Source organism: Quercus suber, unplaced genomic scaffold, assembly GCF_002906115.3.
Source record: "Quercus suber isolate HL8 unplaced genomic scaffold, Cork oak 2.0 scaffold_589, whole genome shotgun sequence".
NCBI lineage: Eukaryota > Viridiplantae > Streptophyta > Magnoliopsida > Fagales > Fagaceae > Quercus > Quercus suber.
The window spans coordinates 422,717-437,054 of record NW_027070034.1 but is presented as its reverse complement, the minus strand read 5'-3'; the positions used below and the strand labels follow the sequence as shown (position 1 = coordinate 437,054).

General features: G+C 36.4%; 1 protein-coding gene across 4 annotated transcripts; it reads right to left on the bottom strand.

Moving 5' to 3' along the window:
- Positions 1–477: 477 nt before the first annotated feature.
- Positions 478–13,568, bottom strand: LOC112031650 (transcription elongation factor SPT6 homolog). 4 transcript variants are annotated; one of them, XM_024064352.2, is made up of 17 exons: positions 13,335–13,568; positions 13,113–13,202; positions 12,037–12,166; positions 11,619–11,691; positions 11,343–11,493; positions 11,141–11,273; positions 10,807–11,056; positions 10,527–10,730; positions 10,313–10,438; positions 9,798–10,184; positions 9,613–9,723; positions 8,721–9,500; positions 5,711–5,852; positions 4,462–5,633; positions 3,637–3,846; positions 2,469–2,958; positions 478–1,400 (listed from the first exon to the last, which is right to left on the bottom strand). In XM_024064352.2, the coding sequence occupies exons 1-17, from the start codon at positions 13,363–13,365 to the stop codon at positions 925–927; spliced, it is 4,956 nt and encodes a 1,651-aa protein (XP_023920120.1). In that variant the 5' UTR covers positions 13,366–13,568; the 3' UTR covers positions 478–924. The 4 variants fall into 4 exon arrangements, with proteins under 4 accessions (XP_023920120.1, XP_023920121.1, XP_023920122.1 ...); XM_024064353.2 differs by having other exon boundaries at positions 11,141–11,270; XM_024064354.2 differs by having other exon boundaries at positions 11,343–11,490.
- Between the last annotated feature and the right edge of the window lie 770 nt (positions 13,569–14,338).

Sequence of the window (14,338 nt, the reverse complement as noted above, 5' to 3'; positions counted from 1 at the left end):
AAAGTTACTTAAGATTTAGGGTTTGTACTTACGATTTAAATTCTATTGTTAAAGCAATAATATTTTATAGAAAATAAGTCATTGTTCAAAAAGTATTTTTTATAAAATTATCTTATTTTCTTATATTTAGTAACAATCTTAAATAGTTAAAAGATAATCTCTTAATTTTCTTTGTTTAATTTACTGCAAAATAAAGTTATTTTTTAAAAAATAATAGTGAAAAATAATCTCTACAAATATTTCATTTTTTTTTTTTTTTATGTTGAACAAAAATAGTTTTTCTTTTAACTCATTTTTTCTGATATTACCAAATACTAAAAACCAAAAAAAAAAAAAAAATCTATCTTTATACAAAATTTTTCATCAAAACAATCAAATACCAAACTGACTTAACAAAAATTGTGGGTAGAAACATTTATTACTCATATATTGATTCATGCAAATTAAAAAACAAATGAAACCCACCAAAGGTGTAAAAACACGGAAGAAAAAAAAATCAAAATTAGGATCAGGCAGGTGAGATTCAAGACTGAAAACAGGCCCTAGCATGGGACCCGACCAGTCCAAAGCCCTTTGCACCGGGTTGAATAGGCAGGTCAGGTTATGCGGATTCCTGCTCAGCCCTATCAAAATACAAAACCAAAATATTCCGGATTTTACAAAAGTAGGGTGAGATATTTCTCATCCAAGAAATAATGCAATTAGAAAGAGTAAAGGGACAAATAGAAAGAAAAACTAAGTGCCATTTATAAATAAATTACATACAGAGATTATAACAAGTAGAGGTCATTACAATTAATCGCATCACCACCTGGATGTGAATGCCCAAAAGGGTTCTACACCTTTGACGCCATATCAAAACATCTGCTATTAGTCGGAAGTGGGAAGACCAGGAAAGAAGAGATATTAGCATATTATGTGGTTTCACCAACCACCACCCCCGCCCCCACCCCCACTTCCTCCCGACCATCCATTCCCAGCTTGAGACTGAGAAGAACTTCTCTTAGGCGCAGTTCCCCAACTGGAACCCCCATTTTCAGTACCAGCGTCATTTGTACCTGCATCCCCCCACCCAGCATTTTCATTGCCACTAGCTCCACCACCCCAACTATTACCACCACCACTGCCACTGCCACTACCACCCCAACCACCTGGGAAAGCCTCCCTGCCTGGTGAGTTTTGAACTTTAGCACCAGGAAAACTGCCCCAACCATCTTCTCCATCCTTGGTAGTCGAATCCCATTTAGGGGCATCATAACCAGAATCTTGCCTCTCATTGCCGGAACTATTTCCTCTGCTGCTGTTATACGAACCTCGACCACGTCCGCGCCCACCATATGGCCTAGGCAATCCACTTGGATGTCCATCTCGGCCACCTCCATTTCTATAATCATTTCGGCCTGTCAAATGAAACATGGACTATGAATATATAGGAACATGAGTTATAAGCCTAAAATCTTTCTCAGAAAGTAAGACATGGAAAGGTCATAAAGGTGATTTTCCCATTCCAACGATTGAAACTATTGCTTTAATTCCAGCTCATAAAAAAAAGGCATGCAAAAGGTTTGTTTTGAAAGAGAATCAAAATTTATCGATAACCTTGTAACTAAAATGAGTACATTTGGAAGACAATGATTAGTAAAAAATTTAGAACTATTTTCCAAGGACTTAAGATCAGATTTTATTAAGTGGGAATTATGATCAAGCCTATTAGAGGCTTTGTCCTAGTCAACTTGTTTTGAAAGAGAATCAAAATTTATTGATAACATTATGAATAAAATAAGTATGTTTGGAAGACAATGATTGCTAAAAAATTCAAAACTATTTTCCTAGGACTTAAGATCAGATTTTATTAAGTGATCATTATTATGATCAAGCCTGTAAGAGGTTTTGTCCTAGCCAATTTTCCTACCATACGAGGATGGGGAGAAAAACACTCAGAAAATACACTTTCATGCAAAGATGAATGTTTATCACCTTGCCATTCATTATTGTAAAAGAATGAAAAAAAAAAGAGCAGCTCAAATCCAAAGAAAACAACAGGACTTTTAAGATCGAAGTGTAGGTCATGATATTTGCTAAACATTTGGCAGGTTTATCTTAGTAGAGCCAGATATGTCCAAAAATACAGTTCAGGAAGTTCAATACTTTACTATTTAGTTGCATACGTCAAAAAAAATATTTAAGAATGAAATTTAATTATAAAAAACAAAATCAAGAGGTTAACAGTATTACAAAAAATCATTGGGATAAAACACATACAAGTTGCAAACTGAAATCCCAAAATAAACAAAAATTATATAAAAGGTTTGCATACACTAGCATTGTAAAATGGACAAAAAAAAAAAAAAAAAAAAACAAACAAACAAAAAACAAAAAGAGGAATGGACCATAACAGAACAAGGTAATACAAGGGTTGATGCATAAAATATACAACTATATGCAATTGATATTTCAGAAGAATTTACCTGTTCTTGAACCAGGTGTAGAAGATCGATCCCTGTCATAAGATTGACCCCTCCAATTATCCTCATCGGTTGAACCACCCCAGCCACTACCTCCAGATGCCCCTGAAGAGCCCCCAGTTGCAGGGCTTCGCATTGGCACCCTAGCAGCAATCGATCTGAGAGATTGTGCTGACTGAGGATCATCAATATGTCTCTGGAAGTATGCTACAAGCCGATCAATGTCCTCAAACATCCTTTTCCGGAATTTAAATCCCTTTGGATATAAACCAATATACTCATGGTGTGGATTTGTACTCCTTACATAGGTCAGGATGAAGGTGCCTGGATGCTCATGTGAGATGCCAAAACAATAAACTATCCTTGTAGGATTTTCTGATTTCTCAATCCTTAGGAGTTCATCAACTTCTGCTTTTGTGCCCTTCCTGAACTTTCGATAACTTAGCATTGCTTTCAAGTGAGACACCAAGGGATCAACATATCTATCCATCACCTACAGTTTTTTTTATAGTTAGTAATAAGCAACTTCAGGAAGGTAAAAAACAACATTTACACACGATGTAAACAGCAAAATCGATTTTCACCATGTTTATGCCAAGATTCAATCCAAAAAGTGACATCAAGAGGCCCAAAAGCCCATATCCTTACCCCCAATGTGTAACTACAACAACAATATAATATTATTTTTCTCCAAAATCATATATACTAATTCAAATGGCTATTTGTCTACAAATTTGTACACTAAATCCTAATGCTGCTGTGATGTGAAGAGCAACACTCCATGTCTTTCTTACTAAAATTAGACTAATATCTACTCATTTAGAAATGAGAGCTCACAACCTTCGGAAACATAAAAAGGGATTCCATCTTTCCCTCAATAATTATAACTATATGATATAAGTGCCATTAGTTCTACTCATTCAAGATGGAAGGTATTCCACATATAAGCTGATTTGGTAGGTAATGTCAATCATATCCAGCTCACTTTGATTGCAAAAGCTCCCAAGTTCAATTCTCAGAAGGCCCCATTAATCAATATCGATATTGTAAAGATTACATATAAAATATCAAGTTCAATTCAGAACTTAGAGCAGTTTACCACTGTCATCAATATGTAACTTCAATAAACAACAACCAATGAGAAAACACCCCTCTAGAGAAAAATACTAACCTCATCCAAATCCTCAAAAGTGTCCTCCCCAATTTTCAATGACTTCCCAATACGAAGTAAGCTTGTGATGTCCTTGTGCTCCTTTCCACCTTCAACTATGTCCTTTTGAGCATAAACTCCATCATAAACTTTGAGAGTTAGAGTTAGATGAGAAGGTCCATGGCGACTGGGACTGATGATACTTTCGCCAGGATCCTTGTCAGACAAGAACTGTAAGATCCAATCAACATAAAAATGTATTATAATCTTGCATACATATTAAAGCAACTATAATACAAAACATAATAACAATTAGTGAAAAACAAAGAAAACCCTCTCTTGGTGCCTTCCAGAAATGATATGCTATGACTTAAATCCTATAATTCAAGTAGAACAATTAAGAAGAATCTCAATTTATTCACATATGAAAAGCAAGGAAATTTTTAAATCTAATTAATCATTTACGAAAATATATCTATTAAGAGGGGGGAAGAGGGGGTGAGATACAATTTTATCCCTGAATTCTAGTCTATTTTTGACAGAAATGGATGGAAAGTGGTCAAGGCCAAGGCTACAGCTTCAAGGCATCAAGCCCTAGTAGGTGTATGCATGCATAACTTACTAATTAGAAAATTTTAGAAACATAGTATATGCTGAAATTACAAATATATCCTTTTTTTTTATAAGTACAAATATATCCTAAAACTTATAAAGGCAGAATACTCCAACCAGATTCCTTTTAAAAGTATAAATGATCCTTCTGACTGACAAGATTCATAATTCCAATAAACATTAAGCACAAATTATTAATTCATATGCTATTAAATGTTTTAGTTGACAACATACCTCCTTTGCTTCATCTAAGGTAATATTCTGGAAGCGGGGATGAACAATCATCCTTGGCTTAAAATGCTTCTTTGCAAGCTCCTTTTCTTTGCGAGCTTTGTCTTGCTCACTTTGTAGCCTGCTTCGGTCTTCATGGTAGTATGGATCAGCGTTTCTGACATACTGAAGTCGGTTACTTCGCATCTCACTCTCTTTAGAAACTAGGAACACCTGGTACCTATTCTTTTGAATTGACTTAATCTTGCAAGTGAGAATGTCACCTTCATGTAGCCTGTCAGACAACTCAGCCTCCCTCCAGTCATCTGAATAGTCTTCCTTCATGAGCATCCCAGTCAAACCAGATTCAAGCACACAAATTGCTTTTTGACCTTGTACCCTACGGACAGTGGCTTGCACAATTCTTCCCTCAGCAAGGGTCTCCTCAGTTTCACCTGAAATCATATAGAATTCATCATCTTGACTAGGCTCTTCATATTGCTTACGCCAATCCTGAAATCCCTGCATAAGTTCCCTTTTTATGTCATAAAAAGTTTCCCTTTTATTCGCACGGTTCTTGCCATTAGCATATTCATCAACATCAAGGCTTCTCAAAATACTAGGTCGATCTCTAACATGCTCTATTGCCATCTCCAGCGCATCATCATCATCATTTGTGTCACCTCTTATGTCCTCGTCATAAACATCTTTGGCCAACTCTTGTGCAAGATTATAAGATTCTGGATGTATTCTTGTATCATCTAGCAAATCAATGAACTGGCTGCTGCTAGCAGCCAATCCACTCCGCCGGACACGCAAGAAACCAACCGAATTGACAAACACCTTTTTACCAAGTCCATGCACCGTGACAAAGTCCTTCCGAGTAAATATTGCCCCAGCTCTCACCAAGGACCTCTGCAGAGATGCTGCCTTCCTAGGACCAAGCCCAGAAATAAATTGTAGAGGAGCAAACAACCATTCATGACTGATAGCCAAATTAATGTCAACACCCACTTGGTTTGTTACGTCTACCAAAACCTGTTCAATAATTCCATATTTCTCATCTGGGTTTAAAAAGTTCTCTAGCGAACTAAGTTTCCATGATAAGATCTCCCTTCCCGGTCCACATAGCGTCGCAATCATTGCCAAGGGATTTTGCAAATATCGCCCAAGAGCGACAGCCCGTTTAACAATGCCTAACAATACAAGAGAACAAAATTAATAAAAGAAGTCTAGAAAGCATTAAAAATAAGAAAGGTAATGAAGTATGTACCTGATTGCCCAGGTAGCTGGTCAGATGAAATCCGAGAGTTCTCATAAAGGCGAGGTAGACTCTCATCCCCATATACAATGCTTAACCCATCCATCTCATGCCCGACATCTCTGGGATTTTCCTCCACCATCTTGAAAATAATCTGATAAACACATGGTAAACTAATATAAGACCACCTCCAACAAATGAGAAATTAAGAACATGAACTGCAGAACTGTTCAACACAAAAAGAGAATCTTGAACTATCATGTAGTAATTTATCATTGCTTCGACACAAAAATATTTAAGAGATTCATAAACTGCAGCATAACGGATTAGCAAAAATAAGAAATAAAAGGAAAAAAAAAATTGCATTGTCTCAAAACCATTCTTGGAGCCTCTTTTTAGGCTTCAATGAGTTCCTCAATCCACAAACACATCCCAAAAAATCCTAAACATCAAAGCCCAAATTTAAAATATTTAAATGATATCTAGTACCTCAAATAAGAAAAAGAAAGAAAGAATAAACTCTAAATAATTTTGGCTATAATCCCTGCAGAAAAAGTATCATATAGTAATGGAACTCAAATCAATGGAAAAATGAACAATATTTCTATGACATCTAGGGCTGTCCATCAACCCATCAGACCCGACCCACCCGCCTGACCCAAGAACCCACGGGCGGATCTGAATGCCCATACGGGTCGAGTGCAGGTCTGTTAATTTTAAAAATCGGTTTTGCAGGTTGGTTCCAGGTCCCTTGAATTCTAACCCTTATAAACCGACCTGACCGCCCAAAATTTTAAAAAGAAAAATCTTTGACCCAGGTTTCTCAGTCTAAACACGCATTACACACCTCCTCATCCCCTTTCTCAAAAACAAAAACATGCCTCAAGGCCTTCAACTGTTATTAGTTTCAGAAAAATTTCTCTCTCTGATCTCTCTCTCAAATCCCTAACCCTCTCTCAAATCCCTAACCCTAACCTCATTACTGCCGCCGTTGTCCTTCACCGAGTTGGGCTCTACTGCCGTCCCTAACCCTAGCCTCCTTACTGCAGCCCCTAACCCTAGCCTCCTCACTGCCGCCGTCGCCTAGTTTGGTTTATTGCCACCATGGCTAACTCAAAGTTCAACTTGAAACTCCACATATTGATGAATCCCTCTGATGTACTTGAAATCTCCTCTAATCTTGTGCAGTCTGTGGGTTAGTAAAAACAATGTTTTGTTTTTTTTTTTTTTTTTAAATTGTACTGATCTTGTGGATGTGGTGCTGGTGGGGGAAGGAATGGTGGTGGTGATGTGGGTTTAGTCTTTTTTGTTTCAGTCTACAGATCTGGCATTTTTGTTATTCGGGTCTTTTTTGTTTTAATCTATGGATCTGGTGTTTTTGTTATTTGGGTTTTGATTTCTTTGTTGTTTGGGTTCTGATTTCTATCTTGTTGGGATTCAGACTCAAAATCACCCATCAGTTTAGACCCGCTCAACCGATGACCCGCGCCACCAGGTTCAACCCGAACATTCCATCAGCCGCAGGTCCCTTTTCTGCTCACCCAATTTGATCGGATTGGTTGCAGGTCAACCACAAGCCCAATCCAACCTGACCCGTGGACAGCCTTAATGACATCCCAAGGGGCAAAATATAAGAATAAAGACATGCTTAAAATCTTATGTTTACATCCACTACTAAAAATAAAATAATGAAAAGAAACGAAAAATTAATTCTCTTTTTCTTTTTCTTTTTTTAGAAACAATTCTCATATTAAAACTACTCCGGTCTAATCTTTTATCAGGCATAGAGCCAATTTAAGAGGACAAGCAGCTTACTGTTATCATACTGATATACCATACATTAAATGATTTCAAATGCATCTTTCTGCCCAAAAGAAGTGAATTCCTAAAGTGTTCTACACCCCCACCCCCCACACACGCAAAAAAATTTTTTTTTTTTTTTTTTTTTTTTTTTTTTTTTGAACAAACAAACGAGTTTGCTACATAATTCAGGAATAAACCCACAAGTTTTATTATATGTATTACACTGTTAACTGTAGGTTTGACACCTATTACTCATCAATATCAACCAAGTCAAATTATAATAAGCCAGTCAACGATTACGTGTCATGGATTTTCATTTCAAGAACAGTAGCAAACCAAATCAACAGAACCAACAAGTGTCATTCTCATTCCATTCCCTAGTATAAATTGACGCCATTCAAGCTCTGTTTGGATAGCTTATTTTTTGCCAGCTTATTTTACTATTCAACTTATTTTTGCAACGATTCATAGGTCTTACTGCACTTTTTAGTACTATTCATGGATTCCACTATACTACTCCAATTAACTTTTACCCTTATCTACAGTAGCAAAAAGTTTTAAGTTTCAAAAAAATACATGGATCCCAAACAGACCTTCAATCTATTCACTTCTCAGAACCATTAGAAAATAAAAAATATATCCAAACATGAAAAAATAAAAGATAACAAATAGAGTTCTAGTAAAAGGAAATGAAACATTATTGGAGAACCATACATTACACATCGTAAGTTGTAAAACAGATTAGCTTTTTTAAATAATATTTAGTAATGAAAAAATTAAACATCACTACTTCAAAATATTAGGTTTCAGATTTTTTAGAATTAAATACAATTAAAAAGAAATATTGTTAAAACCTACTTCAAAACACAGTGGTTTTGAAGCAACAACCTTACCCTCCAACCATTCTTATGGGGGGAAAAGGTGCTCTATAAGGTGAAACACCATTACAATTATCTATTTTAAAAGATAAAATAAAATTCGGATAGCACTAGTTTCGTAAGAAGCGAAGACACGACGACAAATGCACATTGCATCACACTTCCTTGCATAGTTTAATAAAAATGTTAATGACAATATAATAAGAAATACCTGAAAACCATGAGATCCATAAATTACAGAAACTAAACATAGCGCTAAAGTTCAGGATCTCAAGAACAATAACCACAATTCCAAACAATAAAAATTCAATGACTACCATGGAAAGATAAATAATGTTCACCTCATATATATCCTCCTTCAATCGGGTACAAGATAGATTTACAGCTCCTAAAACAACAACATGTGGTTGGTGATCTGTCATGAACTTCAATACACGTTCCTGATCATTTTTCTTACGTTGCTGGTCATTCACATTTTGGGACCGCAAAGTGAGGGACCCAGTGTAAAGCACATCCAGCACCTCACCTGATGAATCTAACATTACAAAGGTAGTAGCTGGCTTTCCAGGACCCCAACAGCAAGCCATGACCCTTGGTGCAGCTTCTTCATCTGAATTAATATCAGTTTCCTTCCGTTGATATGGACCCACAGAAACTTTGTTCCACAAAACATTCCCATACTCCATAAGTAACCAGTTTTTTGCTCTACTGGTCAACAAAGATCTTGCTTCTTTCTCCATGGAGGGCATAAGAAACCCAAAAAGTGCATCCTGCAATATTAATTTCCTCTGCTCATTCCATAGTTGAGCAGATTTACTAACACCATCACTAAGATAATACTCATTAAATTCATTTATTAACTTCTCCAAATCCCTTTCTGGCATCTTAACCGTAACCTGAAGAAGCCTCTCCTCTTCAGCCTTCTGAATGAGGAGCCATTGTGCATCATCAAATGCACTAAGAGGCTTCTCGCGCAACCACTTCACCCCTGCAAACTGATGGAAAGAATCTATTGCCAAATTCCCATCAGGTGTTGGACAAGTTGATACCACAGCATGATCCATAAAGTTGCTACGGACATGTTTCCTAACACATGGCTCGCAACTTATCTCCACAGCTGCCTGGAACAAGTCACAGACAATTGCAGTCAAACTTAGAACATAACCATTTGATCAAAGCATTGAACTGAAAAACAGTTGCACTGGTGCCTATGTAGTACAAAAACTAGCATACCATGTGCCTAGCTCCTTTAAGCACAGCTTGAGGTGTCTCAAACATTGCACATGTAAAGTTAGAAGCCATCTCCTCAGGTGTTTCCTTAGGATCCTCCAACTCATCATTTCTCTACAAACCAACAACATAAGAACATTAAGCCTTTGTTCAACAGAATAAAAATTTGCAAGGCAAAAGTAACCTACCATCTTTTCTAATGATAGCTGCAATCCAAATTGCTCAGAGCTGTAACCAAACTTGTTTGCAACCTCCCATAGACCAGCTTTACTGCAAATACTATATAGTGATTTCCTCTTGGGCCTCTTGTATTGTCCCTCATCCACTCCCACTTCACCCGAAGGGAAATGTAAGTTAAACTTGGAGTCAACATCATCAACCTCCCTTTCTGATCCTGCTGCCTTGAGTGACTTCATAATTGAGTCAAAGAGTTGCTGATTTAAATTGAGTCTTGTTACATCATATACACGCCGAGATTCTTCCTCAAATCTCTTATTGTAGTATGACTGAAGAGCACTCTTTCGCTTCTGAAGCAGCAGCCACTTTCTATCCAAGTCTTGAATTGCCCAAAGTACCTTCATATATGCAAATATCAGTTATTCACTTATTAGTCTTGCTCTTAACAAGCATAATTTTCTTTTTTAATTTGAGTAAATATTTCATCAATTAACATGCCAGATCATCCTATGAATAAAATATTCACCTTGTGCCACTTTAGAGTAGGTGTCTTCTCATTCTTATCCTGATTTTCATCATCATCTTCCGGCTGTTCAGGATCTTTCAGGAGACTTAGGCACTCCTCCTTTCGATACATAGCAATAAAGGGGATCTGAAGGCAGGAAGAAAACGCCAAAATAATAAGATAGAGATCAAATCAAAAAAAGAGTGACTTCCAATGTAGATTAATGAATACTAACATCTAGTTTTTGCACATGCAGTAGGTCCAAAAATCTCATGATATCATCTTTCTTAATAGACAGATCCCCCCCTTCCTTAACAGTCCCTGTGCCTCTCTTGCCAAACAAAGGTACTGTACCACTTTGGAGTTGATTATATATCCAAGCGGTCTCTTCAACTATACTATCATCCAACGGAGGAGAACCAGTGCTCTCCTCAGATATCTGAAAAGGAAAATTATTATATACATGTTATATCACATATATGAAATAAAGATATATCTCAAAAGGCCTGTCAAACCTGCATTCTTTCTGGGATGTCAAGCTCCTTAATCTGGTCATCCTTCTCTGTCATATACTTCTCAGAAAGAACAATTGGTTCAAATTCATCTTCCAGCCTCCTTTCCCTCCATTCAGTAGAATCTAAACCTTGCTTACGGAGCTGCAGGAGTTCATCAACATCACCGAATATTTCATGAGCTTCCTGCAAAGCTGATGAGGAAACTCCAGGTGCCCTCCTATTCCCTCCTTTCTTTGGCCGCCTCCCCCCTCTACAATTGAGCCACTTAGTTCAATTAGTTTCTTGGTAAAACAATAGAATACATCAGTATTGAAGAAACACACACAGAACATACTTGGGAGGAGCTCCATGCTCATCTTCTTCGTCCACAATAAAGTCAGCCATTTCATCCTCCTCACCAATGTCTCCATCCTCTTCATCTTCTGCTTGTTCCTCCTCTTCAGCAATGTCCTCAAGCGGAGCACCTACTAAATCACAGCATATTGTCAGTCAACAGTCAACAGGCACCTAAGCCAACAAATTTTATAAGACAATACCTTCATCATCACCAAATAAACTACGCTTAAGCTTCTCCTCTGCAGTTCTCCCACCTTTTCCACTTCCAAACATCTCCTCCTCATCAGATAATCCAGAGGGCTCCTCGGAAACCCCCTGAGCCTTTTTCAGCCGCTTAAACTTTTTGCTCTGCTGATAAAGATTCAAGATAAAACATCTACCATATGAACCATAATACTTTACACGTACACAGCTCTACAAAAATTTATAATAACATCAAGAGGATGAAATGAAAAGATATCAAGAAAGTTCAAAACCTTCCAACGGGGAATGGTTATATTGTTGTCCTCCAAGAGCTCATAGTCATCTTCATCAAGTGTATAATTCTCTCTAAAAAGTGGAAATAGAAGTTGTTAGAATCAACAACTTACCTACAGTCTGGGTTTTGATAGAATAACTAAAGAAATGGAAAAAAAGATTTGTTATCTAACACAATTTCAAATTTGAAAGGCGAAAAAGGGAAAAATATATATCAACTAGCCATTAAATTTAATTGTTAGATCAAAAAGATGACAGTCATTTGTTTAAATCAGTATCAATTAAAAAAACACAGGTATTTATCTCTTCTTTTTTCTTACTATTTTCTCATCAACAACCCATTCCATTTCTTCTCTTTTTCCCTTTTTTAAATGAATGAACTTTATATAAATAACAGCCAGTGGAAAGAAAATCTACTTTTTCTTCCGCTTCTTCTTCCTCTGCCTCTCCTCATCACTGTCTGCCCTCTCTTCTTCATCATGCTCCTCTTCTTCATCAACATCATCCACTATAAATCCATCCTTCTCATATTCATCCTGCCCTTCTTCTGCACAAAGAAATTAAAAAACCAAAAATAGAAATAAAATTATTCAGTCTCCCCCACAAAATGCACCAAGATACTTCCAACAGAAGGTAACTGCATACATCAGAACAAACAGCTAAAAGTCCGAATAAAAATCCAAATTACATTGAATTGCACAACTATCACAAGAGTGGTACGGAGCCACTACGAAGAAGTTCCCAGAGTTACTGAGATTTGATTCATTCCGAATTAAAGAATAAACATCTCACTGAGTGTCACGTAGTAAATTATATATAATTGACCATGACTTTACCAATCAGAACATAATTTGGATGGGAAAAATTAGCATGTATATAATTGATTCATATACAAAAGAAACAATCGTCAATTCTTCAGAATCTCAATTAACAATAACATAAAATTTCATGTCAATTGAAGTTCACAGACTACAAAAAAATTGCTAAAAATGCTCAAAACCAATACCAAAACAGTGGTCAACCACTAGAATTCAGATGGAAATAATTCCAAGATGAGCATATATTATTTGAGAAAAACAGATTTCAGAAATCAATTTTTCCAACAAAAATTCTTCGAAAACCATACTAAGTGTTATCACTTTGGACAAATATAAGACTCAGATTCTTATGTCTTATCAATCAATGTTGCTTCGTAAAAAAAAATTAAAAATTAAATAATTAAAAATCCACAACTCAATTACAATTTCTCACCAACCAAACACAATAAAATCCAAGCCCAGCCTCTAAACTCGCACTCCGAAATTTCCCATCAACCAAACAGACCCCATCAAAGGGGAAAAGAAACTTCTTACTCAACATGCAAACACACAAAACCCTAAATCGAAAGACTTTGACTTTGAAACCCTAGTCCACGCCAATCAATCGCATTAAACCCCCAAACCCAAAACCAAACAATTTAAAAACTAAATAAAGCGAAACCCTAGAAACCGTACCATCTTCTTCGTCCTCTTCATCCTCATTGCGACCACCGCCACGACCATCGACGTGTTCCCTCTCGTCCTCGTCCTCGACCTCGAGCTCATCTGTTTTTCAAATCCAACAGCGACCATTGTGAGAAACCCAGAAAAACCTAGGGCTTAAATTTGTCCAAAATCAAAATAAATAGAGAGAGAGAGAGAGAGAGACAAAGTAAATTTGGGTCTTCGAGGGCTTACCTTCTTCATCAGAGACTACGTTTTTGCCCATTGTTGGAGAAGAAAATTCGGGCAAAGAAGACGAAAAGAGTCTGAGCTCGTAGAAATGTGTGTGAAAGAGAGAATCGCAGAAAGGATTGTGCGAGTTTTTTTTAGTGTAATGGGGGACGATAGAAATTTATATAGAAATGTGAATTTGTATAAGCCAGAGCGAGACAACAAATAGTGGCGGTTCGAGTGTGTCAAAAAACATAGGGTAAAAATCACTTTCTGGTCCTTATATCGTGTCTCTGTTCCTCATGTAAAAAACTAATCCATTTGGTCCTATAGTTTTTGAAGGTATTGCCATTTTAATCCCTGCCTCGTCTAGTGACCAAAAAAAAACTAGCTTATGCTGGATCGAGTTAGCTCAATTAGTGAAAACAAAAATTTGTCATTAAATAACATATTTAGGGTACTTATACAAAAAAACTCACATAAAGAACCCTTAGAGCACTAATATTGGGGAAGGGTAAACACTCTCCAGTTACTATTTTATAACCTAAGACAGCAAAAACTCACTCCATTTGAGTTTGTATACTTAAAAAAATTTGCAACTTATGAATAGTAAGGTTGAATTATAAAAAAAAATTATATATATATATATTTAATGTAGTGGTTTGTGTGAAGAGAAAAAGATAGTGAGAGGAAAGAGAGAAAGAAGAATAATTTATTATTTTATTAGGTAATTTATATTATTTTATTGGGTTATATGTAAAAATAAAAACTGGAATGTATGGTAAGTTGTAAAATGAGTTAGTAAAATAGATATAGTAGTATTTGAGAATGCAAAATAGGTTTTTTTTTTTTTGCATGCCCGGATGCTAGTGCTCTTAAAAGTTAAAACATTCATTCCTCAAATTAAAATAAAAGAACCCTTAAAAGCTAAAACATTCATTCCTCAAATAACACCATCACACACCGTTAGCACGATGGTCACTCTACAGGTATAAGTGCTTGTGGGATGTAGAGGGTAAGGGCCGAGA